Source organism: Zootoca vivipara, chromosome 1 (genome assembly GCF_963506605.1).
Source record: "Zootoca vivipara chromosome 1, rZooViv1.1, whole genome shotgun sequence".
NCBI classification, from domain to species: domain Eukaryota; kingdom Metazoa; phylum Chordata; class Lepidosauria; order Squamata; family Lacertidae; genus Zootoca; species Zootoca vivipara.
The window spans coordinates 16,583,516-16,609,151 of NC_083276.1; the positions used below are offsets into that span (position 1 = coordinate 16,583,516).

At 45.2% G+C, this 25,636-nt stretch overlaps 1 protein-coding gene across 4 annotated transcripts in view; it reads right to left on the reverse strand.

Moving 5' to 3' along the window:
• Positions 1-118: 118 nt before the first annotated feature.
• LOC118080655 (cholesterol 24-hydroxylase) overlaps positions 119-25,636 on the reverse strand; it is a 29,654-nt gene continuing 4,136 nt past the window's right edge. For 2 of the 4 annotated variants that reach the window (XM_060271925.1, XM_060271924.1), the window contains exons 3-14: positions 24,619-24,689; positions 22,736-22,822; positions 19,041-19,179; positions 17,061-17,171; positions 14,346-14,502; positions 9,689-9,751; positions 7,418-7,490; positions 6,945-7,029; positions 5,958-6,068; positions 3,884-3,972; positions 2,537-2,603; positions 119-1,495 (exon numbers count right to left, since the gene is read on the reverse strand). In XM_060271925.1, coding sequence (XP_060127908.1) covers positions 1,334-1,495; positions 2,537-2,603; positions 3,884-3,972; positions 5,958-6,068; positions 6,945-7,029; positions 7,418-7,490; positions 9,689-9,751; positions 14,346-14,502; positions 17,061-17,171; positions 19,041-19,179; positions 22,736-22,822; positions 24,619-24,689 — 1,215 coding nt within the window. In that variant the 3' untranslated portion in view covers positions 119-1,333. The remainder of the gene's footprint in view (positions 1,496-2,536; positions 2,604-3,883; positions 3,973-5,957; positions 6,069-6,944; positions 7,030-7,417; positions 7,491-9,688; positions 9,752-14,345; positions 14,503-17,060; positions 17,172-19,040; positions 19,180-22,735; positions 22,823-24,618; positions 24,690-25,636) is intronic. The other 2 variants (XM_060271923.1, XM_060271921.1) reach the window with 2 other exon arrangements.

The window sequence follows — 25,636 nt, forward strand, 5'->3', positions numbered from 1 at the left end:
GGCAAAGAGAGAGAGAGAGAGCAGATTGCATCTTCAGCAGTAAAAGTATCTGCAGTGGAAAGTTCCAGGAGTTCCGTTCAGCGCTTGTTCAGTAACAACCATATACTGTAAGTGAAAAGCAGCCACTGAGTTTTAATACAGAAGCCTTTATTTATTTATTTATTTTTTAAAAAGACATTTTATTAAATTTTCCAATTAAACACATTTAAACAATAACATAACAAACAAAACAAGCAACAACAAACACAACATAAACATACTAAACACAAAATTGTTCTTCTAAACATCTTATCAATTATTACAATTTTCTTTGCTCTGCCGAGCTTTGACTTCCCTTCCTCCCCCTCAGTCGGTTTTTTTGTCCATTCCTGTCTTGCAGTTTCTTTATTCCTTCTATTTAAAGTCAATTTGTAGGATTTATTTCAGTCCTGCAAGTGTCTTTAAACTTCTACAGTTCTTTTCCATATAGTCCACAAATTTACTCCAGTCCTTTTGGAACTTTGACTCTCCCTGGTTTCGGATCCTGCTAGTCAGTCTTGCTAATTCTGCATAATCCATCATTTTTGTCTGCCACTCTTCAATCCTCGGTAACTCCTGAGTTTTCCATTTTTGGGCTAACGAAGTCCTAGCCACGGTTGTTGCATACATAAATAATACTTGATCTCCTTTCACAATCTCCTGTCCTATAAGTCCTAATAGAAAAGCTTCAGGTTTTGGTATATTTAAGAATCTTTTTCAGTTCATTGTACATCATTTCCCAAAATCTTTTAACTTTTTCGCATGTCCACCACATATGATAAAATTCACCATCCTTCTCTTTACATTTCCAGCATGTTTTACCACTCATCCTATACATCTTGGCTAATTTTACTGGTGTTAAATACCATCTGTACAACATCTTCAAGACATTCTCTTTCAGGGCAGTACATGCAGTAAATTTCAATGTTTGATTCCACAACTTCAACCACGCATCATAGTCAATATTATACCCAAAATCTTTTGCCCATTTTATCATCACATCTTTTGACAGTTCATCCTTCATATACCATTCTAACAACAAATCATACATTTTTGACAACAATTTTGTCCTTCCTTCCAACAATACTATTTGAAATTTGGACCTTTTGCCTTCAAAACCTACTTTTTTATCATTTATAAACACATCATTTACTTGGTGATATTGCAACAATACAGAAGCCCTTATATGGTGGTTGAACGTGACTTTAAAATGTAAAAGCCACTGTGATTAGCATGCCATAATTATATTTCCCGACCCATGTTTCTGACCAGTAGGAATTCAAGCTGCGAATGACAATATCCTACTGCCGGTTATTTAATTTCCTTCACAGCGAAGCTGGCGGCGTTGTCTCAGTCTGCATACTAAGCCATCTAATGGCTTCAGCGATGTTGTGTCCATAATTTTAAAGCTCTGCGGTGGGACCAGCTGGAATTCAAACCTCTGCAGAAATTTGGCCATCACCACTTTAGCCTCCATCTGTGATAAAAACAATGAATGATGAATGAATGAATGAAAGCTCTTGCCATTCTGACACAGTTGAACACTTATCTCCAGATAAGTGCAAATGCTTATTCTAGGCTTGTTCAAAATACAGGATTAAATTCAGCCATTAAATAAATAAATAAAAATCTATTGGACTAAGAAATCGTGAGCGCTGAAAAAAAATTAATAGTTTGTTTTTATTTGACTCATTTTTTTTTAAAAAAAATTACAGGCCCATAAGTGATACAGACTTTTGAAAAATCTATACAGTGGTACCTCTACTTACGAATAACTCTACTTACGAATGGAGCTCCGTCTGCCATCTTGGATGTGGTTTAGATAGGATTTTTTCTACTTACGAATTTTTAGATAGGGTTGCTTTGACTTACGAATTTTTTCTCCCAATGCATTCCTATGGGATTCTACTTACTTTTTTTTTTGACTTACAAATGTGCGTTCGGAACGCATTAAATTCGTAAGTAGAGGTACCACTGTACGTATATAATTTCCAACCAGCTGGGGAAGGCTGGGCTGTGGGACACCATTTCTGAAACTACCGTATTACACATCGTACCCTGCTATTCCACCAGTCCTTTTGCCGAGGCTCCTGGAGCAGCAAGGTAAAATCACAGAATATTGCAGAGTTGGAAAGGACCCCGAGGCAGGGCCGTCTCAAGCAGGTCAGGCGCCCTGGTGCTGTGGCGTGGAGATTGCTCCGGTGCCCCCGCCCTGGTGGGCGGGCGCAGTGTGCAGCATGGTTTCCGCGCGGCTCTGCTGCACAGCGCCCCCCTGCCAGCCCCAGCGCCCCACGCCACCGGGACTACCCCTAGAGCCGGACCTGCCCCGAGGGTCATCTACTCCAGCCCCCCCCCGGCAATGCTAAAGCATCCATGACAGATGGCCATCTAACCTCTGCTTAGAAACCTCCAAGGTGGTGCCCGTAGCTGCACCACCTGTTGGTGCCCTGGGCTTTTTAAAAGGGCAAGTGGTGCCACTTAAGAGGGGACTTGGAAATCCTAACGGTCACAGCCTTACCTGTGAAAATAGCTGCCCGATACAGGTATGAGCTCCCAGGGAAAATGGGAAGTAGGAAAAGTATGGCCTAAAAAATCAATAAAGAGAGAGAAAATCATAGAATTGCAATGCAGGAATCTCAAGATAAGAGTTATTGAAATGGTTTTGTATGGACAGCGTCCTTAGCAATGGCTTCAGTGCAACCTTGCCTTCACTCCATCTGCTTAGGAGTTTTGATTTACAGAGCATACCTGATCCACTTTTTCGGTACAGCAATGGCAATCATTTTTACAGCCTCCTTTTTCATTTCTTTTTTGTACTTTTTCCCCCTTTTTAAACATATTTTTATAAAGATTTCTTGGTTAACAAAAGTATGTGCAATGTCTCTTTTTTCAAGATACACTTTCTACAGATCAGTTTCATTTGTTGAGACATTAGTGTTACATTAGGAAGAAAAGGGGGAAAGAGGTGGAGGGGGGCATGGTGAGTGGGGTGGGGTGGGGTGGCAATGCTTCTATTCTACTTAGTGTATATTTTTTGTGTCAGCATTGCTTGTATATGTCTTGCCCAGGCAGCGTCTTGGGCTCCTTTGTACTTAAAAGCAACTTAACACAGAGACCGATTGATAATACTCTATGTTGTGAAAAGCTCACATGTTAATTTCTGCAGACCAAGCTACTTTTAAAGTAAAAAAAAGCAGTCCATTTTTCTTCTGGGAACCAAGTAATCGTAGCATCAGAATTATGTGAATGTACATTTGCTGGTAATCCTATGCAATTAAGAAACCCAGGAGGAAATGTGTGTGTATATATATATATATATATATATATATATATATATATATATATATATATATAACCTTTCAATTTAGGAGTAAATTTAATGCCAGCTGGCCACTTCAACTGCATGTTCCAAAGTCATATGTATTCCCAATTATCCATACAGGCCATTCAAATGAGCTTCATGTTATAATTTGTTCTGACATTTTCCAGCATGTCTCCTAAAATCCTAAGAATTACCTAAGAATGTCAACATTCACCAAGTTTCTAACATTGACTAGACAATATGCATTGTATTAGAGAGTTGTATCCAGCATATAGCATTAAAGACTGTGCCCTCTCAAAACAAGGATTTCTGATTGTACCAACCAACTTTCGCTGCTTCTTCTCCCTGTGTGCATCCACTAAATCTGTTCTAGGGATTCCTCCAATCCCTAGCAGATTTGAAGAGGAAAGCAAGGGAAAGTCCCACTGCAAAAAACTGAAATTTCTGGAATTGACAGGATGCATTTGTTGGATACAGCCCAAAGCAAACAAATGAAAGAACGTTTAGCACAATTTCCCTTAAAATGCTGCAACAGAAACTTACATTGGTTGGTCTTTGCTAAACCGGTCAGGATTGAAGATAAGCGGGTCTTTGAAAAACCTTTTCATGCGTCCCATGACATATTGACTAAACTGGCAAGAGAGGAGAAAATCATTTGCACTTGTAAATAAATGCAAAGCAAGCTGCAAAAACATTTGTCATTCACAGCAAGAGGCAGCTGCACATCACACCCTCATATCACGGTTTTAATGAAATGGTGTTATCACTTCCTGGTCGTTCCTACATATGCCCTGAAGTCACATCTACTACATTTATATCAGCATTAGCTGGAAATGTTTTTAAATTTAATTCAATCCCTAATATAAAATTGAACTCATGGTGCTGTTTTGACACATGGCTGAAATAGTCACAGGTGTGTGTTGGAGAAAGCAGAAAGCAAATGTTTGGAGATAAACAAAACACTGATATCTATGAATCTGAAAGAGAATTATTTAGACCTTGCATTCATCCTCCAATGGCATCTGAGCACCTCTCAACTAAAGCACCCACATGCCAGACTATTTATGTATTTTTTGTTTTCATTTTCTATTTTTATGTTGCAAACCACCCTGTGATCTTCAGATGAGGGGCGGTGTATTAATCAATCCATTAATTAAGTAAAAAATATTTGCATTTTTTTTTAAAATACTGCAAAATCCAAAATGTCCGGTGTTCAGTGGTGGAATGCATTAAAGAAATTGCAGGTTTTGAATTAAGAATGAATCTGATAAATATACTCTTAATATTGTTGAAAACATATGTTGACAATGCGGATACAGAAATGATCCTTGTCCTTTGGATCTCAGCTGATATGTCAACACCTGTTTAGTGGGGTAAAGAATCCTCACATATTCTATCTGAATAGGGTTTGGGTTTTTTTTAGAATATGGGATGTGCCATAATTTATTAGTCAACATATTATACCCAATCAAGGAAAAGCATCTTGTCCGAGAACAAGCTTATTGAAAAGAAGTGGGGGGGGGTGTTATATTACTTTTCGGAATGAAACATTTGGTGAGGATTTGAGACCGTATTCATTATTATAAAGACATGTTTATTTGGTTGCCACCTAGCGGCCCAAAGGCAAAAGTGTTTCTTTAGAAAATTTGTAATGTAGATGCTTAAGACCTGTTTTTACACAAATCCGGAGTGGAGTCCCTAAGGCAGTTGGATGGTGCCTTGTAGAAGAAGCTCTTAACCACTACACCACACTGGGTCTCAAGGCAACTAATCTAGGTATGCATTGGTCCATACACACTGCCCAGGCTTTTGCCCTTGGGAGGTCACTTCGGTGCTACTAAGGCAGCGGTTTGGATTCTGGATTTGGTAGGCATGTGGGCAAGACTACACAGAGCACCCAGACTTAAACTTGCTTTCTGGCGCCTGGAATTCTTAGTAACCTCAGCCACTCCGCTGGCTTCTGTGATTTCCACTGGGCCACATATTTTTAAGCAAATCTTTGCCACCATAAGGGCTTGGAAATTGCTTTTTTTTTTAAGGTATAAAAGGGAGGGAACTTTCAAGATGAGATTGTGAGCATGCTCAATTTTGTGACTGCTTCTACTAGACTTCTGCAGCTTCCTTGTGTTCTTCCCTCATAACAATACCTGCCAAGTTCCTGTCTGAGAAATAAGGGACTGGACCGGAAGTAGCAGACCGGAAGTAGTGCTGTCGCCATTTTGGAACTGGGTGGAGCATGCTCAGAAGCGACTTTTGATGCTGCTTTGCCCAGTTCCAAAATGGCCGCCGCGCCAGAAGTCGCACTTTAGCCATTTTGGAACTGGGCAGAGCTGCATCAAAAGTCGCTTCTGAGTATGCTCCGCCCAGTTCCAAAATGGCCGTCGCGCCAGAATAAACCGGGGGGGGGGAATCCGTTTTTTCAGCTGGGAAAATGGGGGTTTCCCGGGGAATACGGGAGACTTGGCAGCTATGCTCACAACTATGGCACATAATGCTGCCCCAGATTTACTTAAACAAAAATTAATGCAGACATGTCATCAGGGGATCTGGGAGGTTTGGTGCTGAAGGCCAATATTTTTGAGAGAAGCATTCACCACAGTCCATTTGACAGACTCACCATCAGAGTTGTGTTTGCTGGAATTCTGACTCCTTCAACGATGGTTTCCTTCCCTGTCCAGCGAGGAACAATGGGAACCGGGGAGTATAAGCGCAAGGTTTCCTTGAGAACCTGGGATAATAACAATGGCTTGAGCCACAATTCCACCATGCTGGTAAAGGGACTTCTTTACTTAACAGCTATGGTGATTTGAGAGATAGGAAGGGTGGGCTTTCAGCTGGAAACCAAACACGTTTGAGTTTCGTCTCCAGCTCATGCTCAAACCTGCTTGGTGGTTTTCAGCAAGTATATTTCCCTTAGCCTTAGTTCCCCACCAGTAAGAAAAGTCTTATAATTCTTGAGAACTGGAAGAAATGTCTTTTGCACCACCACAGCCAGGGTTGCTCATCTGCTTTTCAAACCAGGGTTTGTTTTTTTCAGCCAGGGCATGCTGGAGCATAGCTCCGGCACCTCTCAGGTGGTGGGTGCCATGGCGGGCCGGCTTCCTGACACTGCCCTGCTCCTGCTGCTGCCAGTTGCCAGGGCAGGAAAGGAGAAACGGATGGGATGGGTGGCTGAGGATGGGCAGAGTTCAATGCAAGTTAGAACCTCCAGGGCACTGACCCTCAAGCCCGGCTCGTTGCCTTTGACCGGGAACTCACCTCTGGTTTGGAAAGTTACAGACAAATGTATTGGGATGAATGAATGATTAACGGGAAGACAGGTAAACACCCTGCAAGCAATTCAGGATGAATGCTCATTGACATAGAACCAACCTGTAAACAAATGGGAACGAATGCTCAATAAAAACTGAACTGCGTCATAAGCTTTGTTCAGACAAATCTGGATAAATGCTGAATAAACAGATCGTCAGAAGGAGTCCCTAATCTCACTAGTGATTGCTGAGCCAAAAGGGTTGAGAGCAGCATTGGGTTACTTGTGCCTTTGCTCCTTCTTCTTTTTCTTTTTCAAATACAATTTATCATTGCATTTGTTCTCCAAGTGTACCTGAGATAAGTACTGGAGCTTCCCAAGATCTTCATAGGCGATGTCTCTCTTCACACCAATGACATTGTCTACTTCAGCCTGAAGTCTGTGAATCAGAAGATTTCATTGGCAACCTCTCCTTTGCAGTCAGAAAAATAGAATGGTGGCCTGCGTGGAGCATTTGTACAAATTCGTACATAGACGCCTTAGGACCATATCTTTACCCACACATCTTATGCACCTGAACTTGGGTACTTGCCAATATTGTCAAGATCCCCAGATTTTTAGTAGATATTAAGTACTTCACCTCTACATCCACTACTCTATAGCCACAGTTTCCTCACATTACGTTTGTTCGCATGCAGTGAGTGCTGGTCTGAATGGAAAAATTGTGTGAACTCACCTCCCCAGTCTCAAATATTCTAAAAAGTGAAAAGCTATAACTTCGTAAAACTACCAGCATGGACAAATGGAGAGACGAACTGTTCACCTACTTTGCAACTATCTCAGGGTTTCGTGACAGCTCCATTATGGTGAAACTTAACTGGGTAGTAGAGGTGTCGTGACCTGCAGGATGAAGAAGAAGAAGAAGAGTTTGGATTTGATATCCCGCTTTATCACTACCCTAAGGAGTCTCAAAGCGGCTAACAATCTTCTTTTCCCTTCCTCCCCTACAACAAACACTCTGTGAGGTGAGTGAGGCTGAGAGACTTCAGAGAAGTGTGATTAGCCCAAGGTCACCCAGCAGCTGCATGTGGAGGAGCAGGGAAGCGAACCCGGTTCACCAGATTACTAGTCCACCACTCTTAACACTACACCACACTGGCTCTACACCACAGAACATGACAGAGTGTGGTAGGAAGCAAACTATAAAATTGGAATTGTTGACTCGTTTAGTCTTGTGTGCCTCTTTGTGACCCCATGGACCAGAGCACGCCAGGCACTCCTGTCTTCCAGTACCTCCCGCAGTTTGGTCAAACTCATATTCGTAGCTTCGAGAACACTGTCCAACCATCTCGTCCTCTGTCGTCCCCTTCTCCTTGTGCCCTCAATATTTCCCAACATCAGGGTCTTTTCCAGGGAGTCTTCTCTTCTCATAAGCTGGCCAAAGTATTGGAGCCTCAGCTTCAGGATCTGTCCTTCCAGTTGCACTCAGGGCTGATTTCCTTCAGAATGGATAGGTTTGATCTTCTTGCAGTCCATGAGGCTCTCAAGAGTCTCCTCCAGCACCATAATTCGAAAGCATCAATTCTTCGGCGATCAGCCTTCTTTATGGTCCAGCTCTCACTTCCATACATCACTACTGGGAAAACCATAGTTTTACCTATACGGACCTTTGTCGGCAAGGTGATGTCTCTGCTTTTTAAGATGCTGTCTAGGTTTGTCATTGCTTTTCTCCCAAGAAGCAGGCGTCTTTTAATTTTGTGACTGCTGTCACCATCTGCAGTGATCAAGGAGCCCAAGAAAGTAAAATCTCTCACTGCCTCCATTTCTTCCCCTTCTATTTGCCAGGAGGTGATGGGACCAGTGGCCATGATCTTAGTTTTTTTGATGTTGAGCTTCAGACCATATTTTGCGCTCTCCTCTTTCACCCTCATTAAAAGGTTCTTTAATTCCTCCTCACTTTCTGCCATCAAGTTTGTGTCATCAGCATATCTGAGGTTGTTGATATTTCTTCCGGCAATCTTAATTCCGGTTTGGGATTCACCCAGTCCTGCCTTTTGCATGCTGAATTCTGCATATAAGTTAAATAAGCAGGGAGACAATATACAGCCTTGTCGTACTCCTTTCCCAATTTTGAACCAATCAGTTGTTCCATATAGATCGGAATTAGTCTTCTGATAAAAGATAGAAGCCCTGATTAACGTGGCTCGTGCATAATGGCAGGAACTTACTTTCCAACAGAAACAAGCAGCAAAATATGAGATTATTATATTTTCTTTTTCCAAAGGCTGATTTCTGGAGATGGAACAGTGTCTCCTGGTGGAATCCGAGTGATAGTTTAGCCTGCTGCTATGTGAGCAGCTCTGGGGGTTTGTGTGTGAAGATGCTTACCTGACCTCCTGGCAGGTGAGCTGTTGCTGCTTACCTGGAAGAGATGGGGCAAGGAACTGAGCAGAGCAACACAGTGCAAATCCACCAGCAGGAGAATCAGATTGGTTCCACTGGTGCTTTTGCAGCTTGCTGACCTGGTCGCCACCTCACCCTTCCCAGTAAGCAGCAACGACTCACCTGCTGGGAGGTTAGGTAAGCATCTCTGCTCCAGCACATCTCCAGTGCTGGCCAGCTTCCTTCTCTTCTTCCTCCACCCACTAATAAAACCGACTTTCAGTCCATCTGGTAAAAAGCTAAACTTGAGTGAGAGGTGAATCTGAAAGCAGCACACCCCTTGACACATGAATGCAGTTCGCCAAGGCTGGAAGCAATGCAAAGTTTCAAAGTTGTTTCTTACAAACTTGTCAGGCACAACAGCGACTGACCCTGGATAGAAATAGGTACAGTATTATTATTATTATTATTCACATCAAGATATGAATCCAGTTGGTACAGTCAGCTCCAGAAAAAAATCTGTGTGAAATCCTTAGCTGTCAAGTTCTCCCTTTTTTAAAGGGAAATTCCCTTATGCTGAATAGGCTTCCTCGCGAGAAAAGGGAAAACTTGACAGCTATGCTCAATACTATTTTTATCTGCATTGGCTAAACATACCAGAAGTTCTGGATGGCTGATCTTCTTAATTATATCTAAGGAGCAGCAGACCTACAAACCTGCAATGAAGAAGGTGACAAAATGGTCCAACATCAGTTCATTGTTGCAGCCCTCGTCTTGTGCTGTAATGGAAAACAAAGAGCAAAATCTGACATACCTTTCTGGGCAGAAGTATAACTCCTGGAGTGTTCTAACAATAGCAAGAAGTTGGCGGGAAGGTATTGGACCTAGTCCTAGTTTTTCATAGCTAGTTATGTCCAAGTTTTAGCTTATTGCATTATGCTGTTTATGAGTCTACCTGGAGACTTCTATCAATTTAGTATGAAGCGGCCAGATGATCACCTTCTGTAACACATTCTGATGATGATGATGATGATGATGATAATAATAATAATAATAATAATAATTTATTATTTATTTATACCCCACCCTTCTGGCTGGGTTTCCCCAGCCACTCTGGGCGGCTTCCAACAGAAAAATGAAATAAAATAATCTATTAAACATTAAAAGCCTCCCTAAACAGGGCTGCCTTCAGATGTATTCTAAAAATCTGGTAGCTGTTTTTCTCTTTGACACCTGATGGGAGGGTGTTCCACAGGGCGGGCGCCACCACCGAGAAGGCCCTCTGCCTGGTTCCCTGCAACTTGGGTCTCGCAACAAGGGAACCGCCAGAAGGCCCTCGGTGGAGGACCTCAGTGTCCGAGCAGAATGATGGGGTGGAGATGCTCCTTCAGGTATACTGGACCGAGGTAGGGCTTTAAAGATCAGCACCAACACTTTGAACTGTGCTCGGAAACGTACTGGGAGCAAATGTAGATCTTTCAGGACCGGTGTTATGTGGTCTTGGCGGCCGCTCCCAGTCACCAGTCTAGCTGCCGCATTCTGGATTAGTTGTAGTTTCCGGGTCACCTTCAAAGGTAGCCCCGCGTAGAGCGCATTGCAATAGTCCAAGCGGGAGATAACTAGAGCATGCACCACTCTGGCGAGACAGTCTGCAGGCAGGTAGGGTCTCAGCCTGAGTACCAGATGGAGCTGATAGATAGCTGCCCTGGACACAGAATTGATCTGCGCCTCCATGGACAGCTGTGAGTCCAAAATGACTCCCAGGCTGTGCACCTGGTCCTTCAGGGGCACAGTTACCCCATTCAGAACCAGGGACTCCTCTACACTTGCCCACCTCCTGTCCCCCACAAACAGTACTTCTGTCTTGTCAGGATTCAACCTCATGATGATGATATCTGTTTATGGTGGTTTCCCTAACAAGCAAGCCAAACTCAGTTCTTTAGAATTAAACGTCATTGCTTCTTGTACTACTCGCTGCAGTACAGATGGGGAGAAAATACCCCCCTTTTGCTTATGAACATCTAAGGGAAATTACAATGAAGGCTGCATACTCAGTTACTGCAGTCGTAATCGTGAGTAATTAAGATGTTCTTGAAACTACAGTGGTGCCTCGCAAGACAAATTTTTCGCAAAACGAATGTGTCTTGCGATCTGATGGTGACTCGCAAGATGAATTCGTTTTGCGAAAAATTCATCTTGTGAATCACGGTTTCCCATAGGAATGCATTGAAATTTAATCTCTATGTGGGACAAGAAGCTACCGTGTTTCTCATATTTTAAGGCATCCCCAAAAAATAAGCCATGACAGGATTTCTAAGGGTTGGTGAAAAATAAGACATACCCCGAAAATAAGCACTATCGCAAAGCCCCGACCGAGCGAGAGGCGAAGGCGCGGGACCCAGCAGGAGCTCCCTGCCTGCTTCCCCGAGCCGTAGCGCATCGGGGGACAGAGCCGAAGATCGGCGGGCGCTCCTTGCTGGGCTTGACAAGCCCGGGAAACAGCGCCCGCCGATCTTCGGACCCGTGCTGTGTGACAGGCAGGGGTGGGGGGAAGCGGAGATCGTTCTCCGCTCTCCCCCCACCCCCGCCTGTCACCAAAGATCGGCGGGCGCTGTTTGCTGGGCTTGACAAGCCCGGCAAACAGCGCCCGCCGATCTTCGGCCCTGTGCTGTGTGACAGGCGGGGGTGGGGGAGAAGCGGAGATCGTTCTCCGCTCTCCCCCCACCCCCGCCTGTCACCGAAGATCGGCGGGCGCTGTTTGCTGGGCTTGACAAGCCCGGCAAACAGCGCCCGCCGATCTTCGGCCCTGTGCTGTGTGACAGGCGGGGGTGGGGGAGAAGCGGAGATCGTGCTCCGCTCTCCCCCCACCCCCGCCTGTCACCGAAGATCGGCGGGCGCTGTTTGCTGGGCTTGACAAGCCCGGCAAACAGCGCCCGCCGATCTTCGGACCTGTCCTGTGTGACAGGCGGGGTGGGGGGGAAGCGGAGATCGTTCTCCGCTCTCCCCCCACCCCCGCCTGTCACCAAAGATCGGCGGGCGCTCCTTGCTGGGCTTGACAAGCCCGGCAAACAGCGCCCGCCGATCTTCGGCCCTGTGCTGTGTGACAGGCGGGGGTGGGGGAGAAGCGGAGATCGTGCTCCGCTCTCCCCCCACCCCCGCCTGTCACCGAAGATCGGCGGGCGCTGTTTGCTGGGCTTGACAAGCCCGGCAAACAGCGCCCGCCGACCTGTCCTGTGTGACAGGCGGGGGTGGGGGGGAAGCGGAGATCGTTCTCCGCTCTCCCCCCACCCCCGCCTGTCACCGAAGATCGGCGGGCGCTGTTTGCTGGGCTGGACAAGCCCGGCAAACAGCGCCCGCCGATCTTCGGACCTGTCCTGTGTGACAGGCGGGGGTGGGGGGGAAGCGGAGATCGTTCTCCGCTCTCCCCCCACCCCCGCCTGTCACCGAAGATCGGCGGGCGCTGTTTGCTGGGCTTGACAAGCCCGGCAAACAGCGCCCGCCGATCTTCGGACCTGTCCTGTGTGACAGGCGGGGGGGGGGAAGCGGAGATCGTTCTCCGCTCTCCCCCCACCCCCGCCTGTCACCAAAGATCGGCGGGCGCTCCTTGCTGGGCTTGACAAGCCCGGCAAACAGCGCCCGCCGACCTGTGCTGTGTGACAGGCGTGGGTGGGGGGAAGCAGAGATCGTTCTCCGCTCTCCACCCACCCCCGCCTGTCACCGAAGATCGGCGGGCGCTGTTTGCTGGGCTTGACAAGCCCGGCAAACAGCGCCCGCCGATCTTCGGACCTGTCCTGTGTGACAGGCGGGGGTGGGGGGGAAGCGGAGATCGTTCTCCGCTCTCCCCCCACCCCCGCCTGTCACCAAAGATCGGCGGGCGCTCCTTGCTGGGCTTGACAAGCCCGGCAAACAGCGCCCGCCGACCTGTGCTGTGTGACAGGCGGGGGTGGGGGGGAAGCGGAGATCGTTCTCCGCTCTCCGCCCACCCCCGCCTGTCACCGAAGATCGGCGGGCGCTGTTTGCTGGGCTTGACAAGCCCGGCAAACAGCGCCCGCGTGCACTTTTTAAAAAATAAGACATCCCTCAAAAATAAGCCATGTCGGGTTTTTTTGAGGAAAAAATTAATATAAGACATGACTTATAATATGAGAAACACGGTACAGTTAGAACTGGATATGGAACAACTGATTGGTTCAAAATTGGGAAAGGAGTACGACAAGGTTGTATATTGTCTCCCTGCTTATTTAACTTGTATGCAGAATTCATCATGCGAAAGGCTGGACTACATGAATCCCAAGCCGGAATTAAGATTGCCGGAAGAAATATCAACAACCTCAGGTATGCAGATGACACAATCTTGATGGCAGAAAGTGAGGAGGAATTAAAGAACCTTTTAATGAGGGTGAAAGAGGAGAGCGCAAAATATGGTCTGAAGCTCAACATCAAAAAAATCAAGATCATGGCCACTGGTCCCATCACCTCCTGGCAAATAGAAGGGGAAGAAATGGAGGCAGTGAGAGATTTTACTTTCTTGGGCTCCTTGATCACTGCAGATGGTGACAGCAGTCACGAAATTAAAAGACGCCTGCTTCTTGGGAGAAAAGCAATGACAAACCTAGACAGCATCTTAAAAAGCAGAGACATCACCTTGCCGACAAAGGTCCGTATAGGTAAAACTATGGTTTTCCCAGTAGTGATGTATGGAAGTGAGAGCTGGACCATAAAGAACGCTGATTGCCGAAGAATTGATGCTTTTGAATTATGGTGCTGAAGGAGACTCTTGAGAGTCCCATGGACTGCAAGATCAAACCTATCCATTCTGAAGGAAATCAGCCCTGAGTGCTCACTGGAAGGACAGATCCTGAAGCTGAGGCTCCAATACTTTGGCCATCTCATGAGAAGAGAAGACTCTCTGGAAAAGACCCTGATGTTGGAAAAGATGGGGGGCACAAGGAGAAGGGGACGACAGAGGATGAGATGGTTGGACAGTGTTCTCGAAGCTACGAACATGAGTTTGACCAAACTGCGGAAGGCAGTGGAAGACAGGAGTGCCTGGCGTGCTCTGGTCCATGGAGTCACAAAGAGTCGGACACGACTAAACGACTAAGCAACAACAATGGGCAAAAAAAGACATTTCAGTGCATTCCTATGGGAAACCGCAATTCGCAAGTCGAATTTTCCGCAAAACGAATTGACTCGTGGAACGAATTAAATTCGTCTTGTGAGGCACCACTGTAGTATGTTCAGTTGAAACAAAGGGCTGTAAACCACTTTGTGCAGCTAAATATGAACTTGTGGGGTCCACAGTGTGGCACTCCCAGTCCCAAAAAGGTTGGAGACACTCACGTGTGGTAAGTACAAAAGAACATCGTCTACCTGCACCCTTCAGTATCTGAGTGAGAATATCCAACGGGATCTCTTCTCCATCCTGCATGTCCTTACGCCTCTGTTCAATACACTCCTTCCCGGTACGACGTAGCAGCCTTACGCTCTCCTGAGCATCTTTCACTTCTTTTCTGTTCCATGGCATGTACTATAAAACAGACAACAGGTTTGAATTGCTCATTAATATTTGCTGGCTTAATAATAGTGGGGTATTTGGTTTTTCTCTTTGCAAGCTTCCTTGAGGACTGGCTCGGCTGAAAAGAAGCCCAGAATTTGTATACCGGTCAAACTCCTTTGGGTAGGAGAGGATATATATTGATTGCAAATTATCCCTCCAGGCACCCACGTGTGTGGGTTAAAATCTCATCCTTGGCAGCAAAATTAAAAGCATAGGGATCAGATTGTAAAACCTTGTTTTGAGCAAGTCCAGCTATGGAGTAAGCTGGCTTCCCCCTTCTTACCCCACTTAAGAAAGAATCAGGTAACAATTTGTACAGTAAGTTTAAAAATAAAAGATTTACTTGCTTTATGGGTTCACAGCAAAGTCAGCTATGCGGCTAAATACTGATATTTACAGTATAACCAGCTTCAGGCATGTGCCTAAAGCTGGAACAAGCATCTATTTGTTGGGAAATGTTGAATTGTATTTATGTCAAAATATTTCTGAAAAATTGAAAAAAAATCTTTTTTAAAAAAAAGCTGCAGCAAGCAGAGACATGTTTGCATCCAATCAGGGTGGAAGAGGAGGGGGGGGACAGGAAGTACTGTATGCTCCTTACTCTACAGGAGAGGAGAGGAAATGACATCACACAGATTCCTCCCTACCAACTGTATTTGTATGGTCTGAACACCTGCCTATCAGCAATACAGCTCTGTGGACTTAACCCCTTCTCAAGCTAGTTAGCAAGAATATGCATTTGTTAAAGGGTAAAGGGGCCCCTGACCATCAGGTCCAGTCGTGTCCGACTCTGGGGTTGCGGCGCTCATCTCGCTCTATAGGCCAACGGAGCTGGCGTTTGTCCGCAGACAGCTTCTGGGTCATGTGGCCAGCATGACAAAGCTGCTTCTGGTGAACCAGAGCAGTGCATGGAAACGCCGTTTACCTGCACCCTTCAGTATCTGAGTGAGAGCGGTCCCTATTTATCTACTTGCACTTTGATGTGCTTTCGAACTGCTAGGTGGGCAGGAGCTGGGACTGAGCAACGGGAGCTCACCCCGTTGCAGGGATTCGAACCGCCGACCTTCTGATCAGCAAGCCCTAGACTCTGTGGTTTAACCCACAGCGCCACCTGGGTCCCACATTTGTTAGGTTTGGCTGCTAATCTCCTACAACTCTAAGCCCACATTAGAAGCTGGGGATCATCCAGCTGTCCACAAATTTCTATACACTATTTCTATACATCCCAGGCTCCTCTGATTCTGACTGCAACGAAATGGCTGCACAGAATGCGCAGAGCTCCAGAACTAATGTCCTTGGAGGCTCCAATACTGTAACAGAGAATGTGTTTTCCCGCTCAGTCAGGGAGATTGTTGGGCTGTGGGATGGATTGTATACCAGCAAGATCCCTATTCTGTCTCTGCCTCCCAGTACCAACTACAAACCTCACATCCAGCTGCCAGATGCACTGACCTCCTGGTGAGAGTGAGGGAATATTTGTGGACCACTGCCACACCGCAACAACAACAACAACAACATCTCATTTGTACCCTGCCCATCTAGCTGGGTTGCCCAAGCCACTCTTCCAAGACATAAAAGCATAATAAAACATCAAACCTTAATAGTAACCATCTGATCCAATATAAAAGTCACAATAACTTTAAAATAAACAACCTACATCAAATAAATGACATCAAATGTCAAAGAGAAAAACAACAACCAGACTTTTAGAAGACATCTGGAGGCAGCCCTATTTAGGGAAGCTTTTAATGTTTAATAGATTATTGCATTTTAATATTCTGTTGTAAGCTACCCAGAGTGGCTGGGGAAACCCAGCCAGATGGGCGGGGTATAAATAATAATAATAATAATAATAATAATAATAATAATATGTTGTTGTTGTTGTTGTTGTTGTTAACAACAAAGCAACATTCAACAATCCATCTGAATCTAATAGTAAACAGTAAAATTAAACACCAGCACACCAGCAAATAAAAATTAAACAATTCGACCAAAAAAAGAATTAGCAATCAGAAGTAACAGCAAATCACAATGCATAAAATACCACAAAACATACACAACCATGTAAAAGGATCAAATTGAGAAACAAAGAAGCACAGCTTGTAAAACTATTTTTTAAAAATATCCCTGTACTCCTCTCTTCCCAGCTGCTGTTCTCAAAGTCAAAGTCTGGGAGAGGCTAGGTGGGGCAAGGCAGGTGGAAGCGTCATTGCCTGATGAAGAACAGAAAGTCTCTCTCCCCTCACAAGGGGTGCTTGCAACAGGAGAGCTCAATATCACATTATCATCCACCAAGCATCAGACTACTCTCCAATCTCTAAAAATTCCTTCCCCAGGCAACAAATAGTCTGAATCCAAATTCTCGTTTCCCAGAGTCCCTGCTCTCTGAACACAAGACAGTCCCAGTTACAAACATTCCGCAAGGCAGGCGTAATTCTAGGATTTTGGAGACCCCCTGAATAAGCTTTACAAGCAAAATCTTTGCATAGGGCGAGTTCACATGAAAATAAATAAATGTCTGCACTCACCTCGAAAAAAGGAATGCGAGATTTGGATAGTCCTTGTAGGGCCATGTATATGGCACGTGGAAAAGGTGTCTGGTCATCATAGACAGTGTTCAGTTCTAGGCCAAAGCCCACCTGATAACATTCAGAAAAATGAGAAGGTTGGTCTGAGGGTCTGGGAAGGGGCTGCTGTAGAAACCCTTGTATTACCATATTAATGGACAGGAATGGCTGGTGCAGTGGGAGTGCCCTATAGTCACCCTTGTGACAACAACAACAACAACAACAACAACAACAACAATAATAAATATTTATACCCTGCCCATCTGCCTGGGTTTCCCTAGCCACTCTGGGCAGCTCCCAAAAGAATTCTAAAAACATGACAAAACATCAAACATTAAAAACTTCCCTAAACACCAGGTGACTGACAGTTGTGGATCCTGCCCGCTGATTGGATACAGTTCCCTACCCCTGCTTGAACGTCTTCCTTGGGAGCCGTTTGCAGGAATCATTTCTGTTCCCGTTTGGGGGCTTACAAAGCAATGCCGCAGCTGTCTGTAGCATGTTATGCAGCAACACTTGAGAGGGCCTTCTCAGTGGTGGTATCCCAGTTAGGGAACTCCCTCCTCTTTGCAGTGCAGCTGGTGCCAACCTTGATTAGTTTTCAGTGCCAGCTATGCTTGTTTGCTTGGGTGTTTATCGAGCTTTCAGGCCAGAGCAAGTTTGTTTAACTATTACTGTTTGTTAAGGTTGGCCACGTCCACAAATACCTTTGGGTTCAATAACTTGAGACCATAGTTAACATGGTTGTTTTATTAAGTAGCAGTTGCAACAAACACTAGTTTTCTGCTGGAGGAGCCCTCTCAGCTAGCCACTTTCCACTCCCTCGCACTATTCTCCAGGGATTTTCTCTAAACTACTATCCCAATGTCTCCTGTAAGGTTGTTGTTGTTGTTTAGTTGTTTAGTCGTGCCCGACTCTTCGTGACCCCATGGACCAGAGCACGCCAGGCACTCCTGTCTTCCACTACCTCCCGCAGTTTGGTCAAACTCATGTTCGTAGCTTCGAGAACACTGTCCAACCATCTCATCCTCTGTTGTCCCCTTCTCCTAGTGCCCTCAATCTTTCCCAACATCAGGGTCTTTTCCAGGGAGTTTTTTGATGAGGTGGCCAAAGTATTGGAGCCTCAGCTTCAGGACCTGTCCTTCCAGTGAGCACTCAGGGCTGATTTCCTTAAGAATGGATAGGTTTGATCTTCTTGCAGTCCATGGGACTCTCAAGAGTCTCCTCCAGCACCATAATTCAAAAGCATCAATTCTTCGGCGATCAGCCTTCTTTGTGGTCCAGCTCTCACTTCCATACATCACTACTGGGAAAACCATAGCTTTAACTATACAGACCTTTGTCGGCAAGGTGATGTCTCTGCTTTTTAAGATGCCGTCTAGGTTTGTCATTGCTTTTTTCCCAAGAAGCAGCCAAGCAGGCGTTTTTTAATTTCGTGACAATTGTATATTTTTGTGTTTTTTTGTGTGTGTTCTATTTTAAAACCCTTTATGTACTTTGTTCTGGGATTGTTACAATGAAGAGCACGCAAGACATTTTGAATTAATAAAATAAATTAAAAGCACCATGAACTTGTCTGGTTTTTTTTTTTTAGTAATTATGGTAAGATGGACGTGGCGATTTCAAAAATACAGAATGGTTGTTCAATGTTTGGTAAGTAATTTTAGTTCTTTTGTTTACAAAGGGTTTAATCATAATCGGTATGACATTAGTACTGTACTTTAATTTGACAAAAACTGATAATTTATTGTCATGGTCTGTGCTTTAATAAAAAAGAAATTCTCTGTGGTGGAGCTGAACTCAGCAGGCATAACATTTAAAACAGGGGTGGGGAACCTGTGGTCTGATCGATGTTGTTGGACTCCAAATCCCATCTCCCAGAGCAAAATCAGGGATGATGGGAGTCGGAGTCCAACAACAGGAAATTGATCTAGCATGTACCTTTGCAATGATGTCCAGGGTCACTCGACTCAGCAGGCTCAGCATATCGACTTCAGTTTTTCCGTCGGCTTTTCCCTCCAGCTCCTCTATAAGTTTGTCTGCTTGGTCATTGAAGGTTCCCATCAAGCGAGTGAGGTAACTGTCCAATTTATTGTTATTATTATTATTGGAAAGTGTGAGAACGGAAGTTAGTCTTATCTCTTTTGCTGCATTTTACTTTTGTACTTATCTCTCTCTCTCTCTTGGAGAATATGTGAGGGGATGCCATGATTGCTTTGTTCTGTATATATTGCTTAATAAATTACTTAGAATGCACACACCTAAGCTCCACATCGTTTCTGCCATACTCTGCTGATTGAGTGTGCACAAATCTCTGGATATGTGTCGCTGGTGCGTACCAGGACTGAAGTTAAAAATACAGATAAGCAAATTACTAGATTTTTTTTTTGTTAGAATGGAACCTCAAGGATGAGGAAGTAAAAAGTGTAATGATAAAATGGGCACAGGATATTGGCAGAGTTATATATAGCGTGCAATGGGAGAGGCTCTGGATAGAAAGCATGAAGTTCACAGCTTGCACGGCAATAAAGGAAAATATGTTGAAAATGACCTACAGATGGCCCCCGAGAAATTAAGTAAAATTGATAAGACAGGAGCCAATAAATGCTGGAAGTGCCAAGAAAAGGTTGGAACGTTTATGCATTGTTGGTGGCAATGTAAAAAAATTCAAGAATTTTGGAATAAGATCTATGAGAAATTGAAAAGTATTTTAAAAACAACATTTGAAAGGGAAAAAAAAACCCCAGAAGTGTTTCTGTTAAGCATGATACCAGAAAATATACCGAGGGATAGGAGAAATATAATATTGTACGCAGGAGCAGCAGCAGTACCATCTGTCCAGGAATGGTTAATCAAATTGATAGAATATATGAATTTGGATAAAATGACGGTGGTCATAAGGAATACACCAAAACAGAAAATTCAAAAAGAGTGGAAATTAGTGGAGGAACACCTGAAGAAAGAGGGTAAATTGGTAGTTTGCCTAAATTAACTCGTATAGTTTAAAGAGAGAGTGTGAATAGTAATATGAAAAGGACTCACCCGTGAGGGGTAAAATGATATAATAAGAAGAAAACAGGAAATAAATAAAAGCTAAAGGAAACGATATATCATCATTTGGAAGTATTTTAATTTTAATCTGTATTTAAGTTGTATTTACTTTGCATTGAATGTGTATATTTTTCTTTTTCTTGTCCCTTTTTTGTCTATTTATTTTGTTCTTTTTTAATGTTTGATGATTTTCTTTGTAATTTTTTTAAAGAAGGAAAGTTTTCTTTTTAAAAAAAAACCAATTAGGCTTGAAGCAACAATTCAAGTTTTCGAAGCCAACTGCAGATGAGGATGGAAGACTCTGGTGACTGGTGCAATTAGACTTGAGGGGGGAGGCCTTCCAACCAGGGGCGTCTTAGCCATAGAGGCTACTGGAACAAGGCGCCAGGGCGACAAATTCTGAAGCCCCGCCAGCAGCACTGCCCTCGCCCGCCTCTTTTTGGGCTGAAGGCGCCGTTGCAGGGAAGCCGGCCGCGAGCCTCCCATCAGCGCTGCAGAGTGCTGCTCCTCCGGCAGGGAGGAGGCTCCGGGCATAGCGTGGCATGGCGGAGGCGCCCCCCCCAAAATGCTTCCAGAACTTGGCGCCTGAACGGCAGCGCCGCACAGCCCCTTTGGCCGAGGTTGCGAAAGAAGGAGGAGCCGCGGGAGGCGGGAGCAGCTGGGATCGGGCCTGCAACCTGCCAGGGAAAGGAGCCGGGAGTCTCACGGCGTGCCCAACCGGGAGGTGCTTCGTAGCGCGGCTGGCGAGGGCGCGTTGGCGGATCGAGATGGCTGGAGGTCAAGGCTCACGGGCCACCTCTCAGTCGCCATCATAGCTGCCAAGTTATCCCTTATTTTAAGGGATTTTCCCTTATGCTGAATAGGCTTCCTCGCGAGAAAAGGGAAAACTTGGCAGCTATGGTCGCCAGGCCAGCATGGGCACTATCCTGCCGAGTGCTGGCTAGCTCCGGCGAGCAGCAGCTCTCCCTACGCAATCCCACCCATCCCACCGCTGGCTTTTCCCCAGAAGGGCTCTTGGCTTGGCCAGCCGGCTGCCACATAAGGGCGCTCTTGGGGAGCCCTCCGCCGTCGCCCCATGCTTAGGTGCACAAGTGCTCCCACTGCACACACGCCCCGATCCACCTTGCCCTGCTCTGCCTCTGGCCCACTGGGAGGGAAATGGGGGGGGGCGCTGGAGGGATATTTGCACCATGGTGCCAGATAAGCTTAAGACGGCCTTGCCCAATGTCAAGATGTGTTGGCAATCCATGCACTAATATCAATGCAAAGGAAACTGTTGGCTTTGGCGATGGTTTGCTAAGGGTGCACTTTACACTCAGCATGCAGAATGGCATGCCATAGAATTATTGCATGGTGAGGTTCTCTGTTTATTCCACTGCATTTCACTGATGGAGAGTGAGGTTGGGAACCGCACAGCATGATGTGTCTAGCCTTTCATGGACAAAACTCATTTTTTCTTCAATGGATACAGCCGCACGCCCACACCCACAACAAATAGGGGAAGCTGCTCTGAAAAAGGATTTAAATCTGCTATCTTTGTTCATAATACATTTTGAATTTTTTATTTTATTTTTAAAAAGCTGATGAATATGCAGATCAATTCACAGGTCTAACAGTTGTGCAGCGTTGGAAAGTGTTCTGAGAGCTACAATTAAGGAATTTCTTATATCAATGAGATATAAGATCTTGCATAATAATCCTTCAGAGCAGTTTCTTGCACCCCTAATTAAGAATTTCTTTTATAAAATCCATAGGAACATACGGAGCTATTTTATCCAGTCATACTGCTGGTGCATATAGTTCAGCACTGTCTACACTGAATGGCAGAGACTCTCAGTGCTGGTATCTACACACATATAAAAAATGTTGTGAAAATGCTTTTTCTAAAAAACGTTTTGAAAAATACATTGAATTTGGCATAGCTCATTGTCGCCATCTAGCGTTACATTTGTATATTGCACTTCGCAACACATTTAGAACATTTTTCTGCAGCTGTGTAGCTGAGCGCTGTGGGCTAAACCACTGAGCCTAGGGCTTGCTGATCAGAAGGTCGGCCGTTCGAATCCCTGTGACGGGGTGAGCTCCCGTTGCTTGGTCCCAGCTCCTGCCAACCGAGCAGTTCGAAAGCACATCAAAATGCAAGTAGATAAATAGGAACCGCTATAGCGGGAAGGTAAATGGCATTTCCATGTGCTGCTCTGGTTTGCCAGAAGCAGCTTTGTCATGCTGGCCACATGACCTGGAAGCCAAACGCCGGCTCCCTCGGCCAATAATGCGAGATGAGCGCGCAACCCCAGAGTTGGTCACGACTGGACCTAATGGTCAGAGGTCCCTTTACCTTTACCTTTAGCTGAGACCCAAGGGAGTCTTTTCCAGCTGGAGACACTGGGGGACTGAATCTAGGACCTTCTGTGCACAAAGTAGATGAAGAAGGCCCCAAGTTCAGTCTCTGGTTCCTCTTGGGAGGGTGGGAACAATTCCTATCTGAAGCACTGGAGAACTGTGGCAAACCATTGTAGATGAATGCTGAGCAAGATGGACCACTGGTCATAGCACCAGGCAGCTGCCTGTGTTCTCTGCCTTACCTTCGACTGAAAGCCACATCCATAATTCTCCGCTCTTTGTACCAGTGGGCATGGTCGAGATCACTTACTAATCCATTCCCTAAAAATCTGCGGGAAATGGAGAAAAACATTATACCCTTCATGGACTAGTTCAGATGTCATATTCTAATCTAGTGTGGAGAATCAGGGATGTGCCACCAGGCTTTGGAAACCAGGCTTTGGAATGAATTCTGGTCATTGTTTACCTGATTCAGAAGTTGTGGTAAACAGTGGTTAGAAAAAACTAGAAAAAGGAAGAGATTGGCATGCATGAAGGAAGAAGGGAGGACATGATTCTAACAGCCTGTTTCCAATATTTCAAACCTTGTTTTGAAGGATTACCGGAACTGAGCCTTAGATGTGTGAACCAAAACTCTTATTTTATCAACTCCCCCTCTTTAATTTTCACATGTCTGCCTTTTCTTAAATATGGTACAATTTGGCATTTTAAAAAAATGCTACCCACTAAGTTTTCATTGCTAAATATTCCTCCTAACCTCATGGTTCGCCAGACAGGGATCTAAAATACAGTGGAACCTCGGTTTTCAAAGGTAATCCGTTCCGGAAGACCGTTTGACTTCTGAAACATTCAGAAACCAAGGTGCAAAGGGCAGTCTGCCAATTCAATAGAGAAAATTGTGAAAAACAACAGATACATGCAGAGGAAGCTGTTCGACTACCTAGGCGCATTTGATAACGGAAATAAACGATAAATTGCAATAACTCAGGCCAAAAGAAGATGGATTTCGAATAAGTCTTCACTAGGTTTTATTGATGTGATGCGAAGTTTAAATGGGAATCAATCCCAATGTTGAAGGCAAATAAAGGTAAATTCCAGTAAAAATCAGGACAAGGCCCTGTTTCGACTATTCTTCGTTAGCACAGATTCACAGGTCAAAGTGTACCAAATATGTTTGCCTTCACAAGCTGCAACAATCGCCTCTCTGGGATCACAGGTTAACAGAAGCCAGGCAGGTGGGGGAAAGTTTATGTATCCACATCTTCCACCCTTAAACTGCAGCATAAATATTTGCCAACTGTTAGCCTTTGAGCTACATTGTGGATTTACTGGTATTTCTATCTACTGAGCATGCTGCGTACCTAGTAAACCATTTCTCTTCTGAGCCGCTTTGGGGCTCTTCTTGTTAATGCTACAGATTGCATGGAGTATTCAGGAAAACGTCCACAGCTATCTAGGTACAAGGCTGTGTAGCAACGTGGAGGGGGGGGGGGGGGAAATGCAGGACACATGACAGGCATATGCTCAGGTCTGAGCCACATCACAGGTTTTAAGTTGGAAAGTGCTTCAGGGGAAGGATTTAGAACTGAAACTCAATTGGGGTGTGTGTGTGCTTAAGCCTTTTTGCACCTGCTGTTTCTGTGCTCCAAATCCATCTCTTCAGGCCATGAGTTTTGAAAAGCATGGCTGTCATTGACTCTGGACTAGACAGACCCTTCACAGACCCTCCAAGTAGGGTTGCCAGACTCAATAGTTCAGGACTTCTGTGCCTTTAATTGCCCTGCTCTCTTTTGAGTCTGGAAACCTTCAAGAGAAACCAGCAGACCATTTGTTTAATTTCCAAGCAAAGGGTCTACTGGTTTCTCTTGAAGGTTTCCAGACTCAAAAGAGAGCAGGGCAATTAAAGGCACAGAAGTCCTGTCCACTATTGAGTCTGGCAACCCTACCTCCAAGTTTTATTTTCTGGAGACAGTCCTGGATTTATAGAAGCAGTCCCGATTTCTGATTTGATCATGGAATCTCCCGCTTTTCCTTAGGATGTCCCTATTTTTATTGATTTCAGGCTGGAAATTGGCCGTTGTTTCGTCATACTTATTGATTGCAACTTCCTTTTATATAAACTTACCTTTCTCCAAATAGATTAGAAGCACGCTCATATTCTTGGTCTTTTGGGTACTGTGGTGACAACAGGAACTCCTAAAATTAAATCCTTTGGTCAGTTTTCTGAAATTTGGTTAATCTCCTTACTAAGAATATCAAGCGCTAAATTTAGGAGAACTGATTTCTAAAATCAGTGTGCTGGGCTCAAATTTGAGGATGGGGGCGGGGGAGGGGTACCTTCCTTCTGCCTTTACAAATGGGGTCAGGGTCCAATTAAGGGTAGTTATTTCAGAATACTTTGCTTAAATTTGGCGGATCTTTTGCACAGGGCTTTGCTTGGCAGGTGGGTCAGTCCACATGGTAGGGGAAGCAACTTGGAGACATGCTTGACCTGGTACCAGACATGGAACCCACAGAGGACATACAAGACACCCCACAGGTCAAGGACCTTGAGGCAGTGGTGGAGCTTCATGCTCCGGCATCGGGGGGGCGGAGAGCAGGTGGGGGGAGGGCTGGCATGCATCCTGGAAGTGTGGCGCCCAGTGTGGGCGAGGGAGCAGCCACGATTGCACCCCACCGGGATCGCGCTGCCGGAAGCGGTGCGCTCCCCCTGCACTCCTCTTCCTCTGCCACTGGGAGCAGGCAGCGTCCCCTGAAACCAGTCCTGAGGATCCACTGGAGGGACCATCTGGGACCTGCTGAAGAACCTCTGGGGCTGTCAGAGAAGGAGGTGGAGTCACCACCACCGCTCGTCCTTGAGAACCCCGGTGCCAAAAAAGGTCCAGGTCCGAGAGCAAGAACATAGTATACACGTATGAACCCAGATTTGTTATGATGAAGCTATCCCTGGAACTCCTTCAGGACCAGTATCTGTGGTTAGAAGACCAGTATGGATAAGCCCTTCCTCTTGAGCCTTCCAGTTGCTAGAAACAAGACAAGTCTGGGGTTCCTTAGGCCTAATGGTGGTGGAGGAAGGCAACCACCTCCTTTATGACCTTGTTGAAGTCCCTGTGACTATAGACAGTTCCATGACCTTATCACGG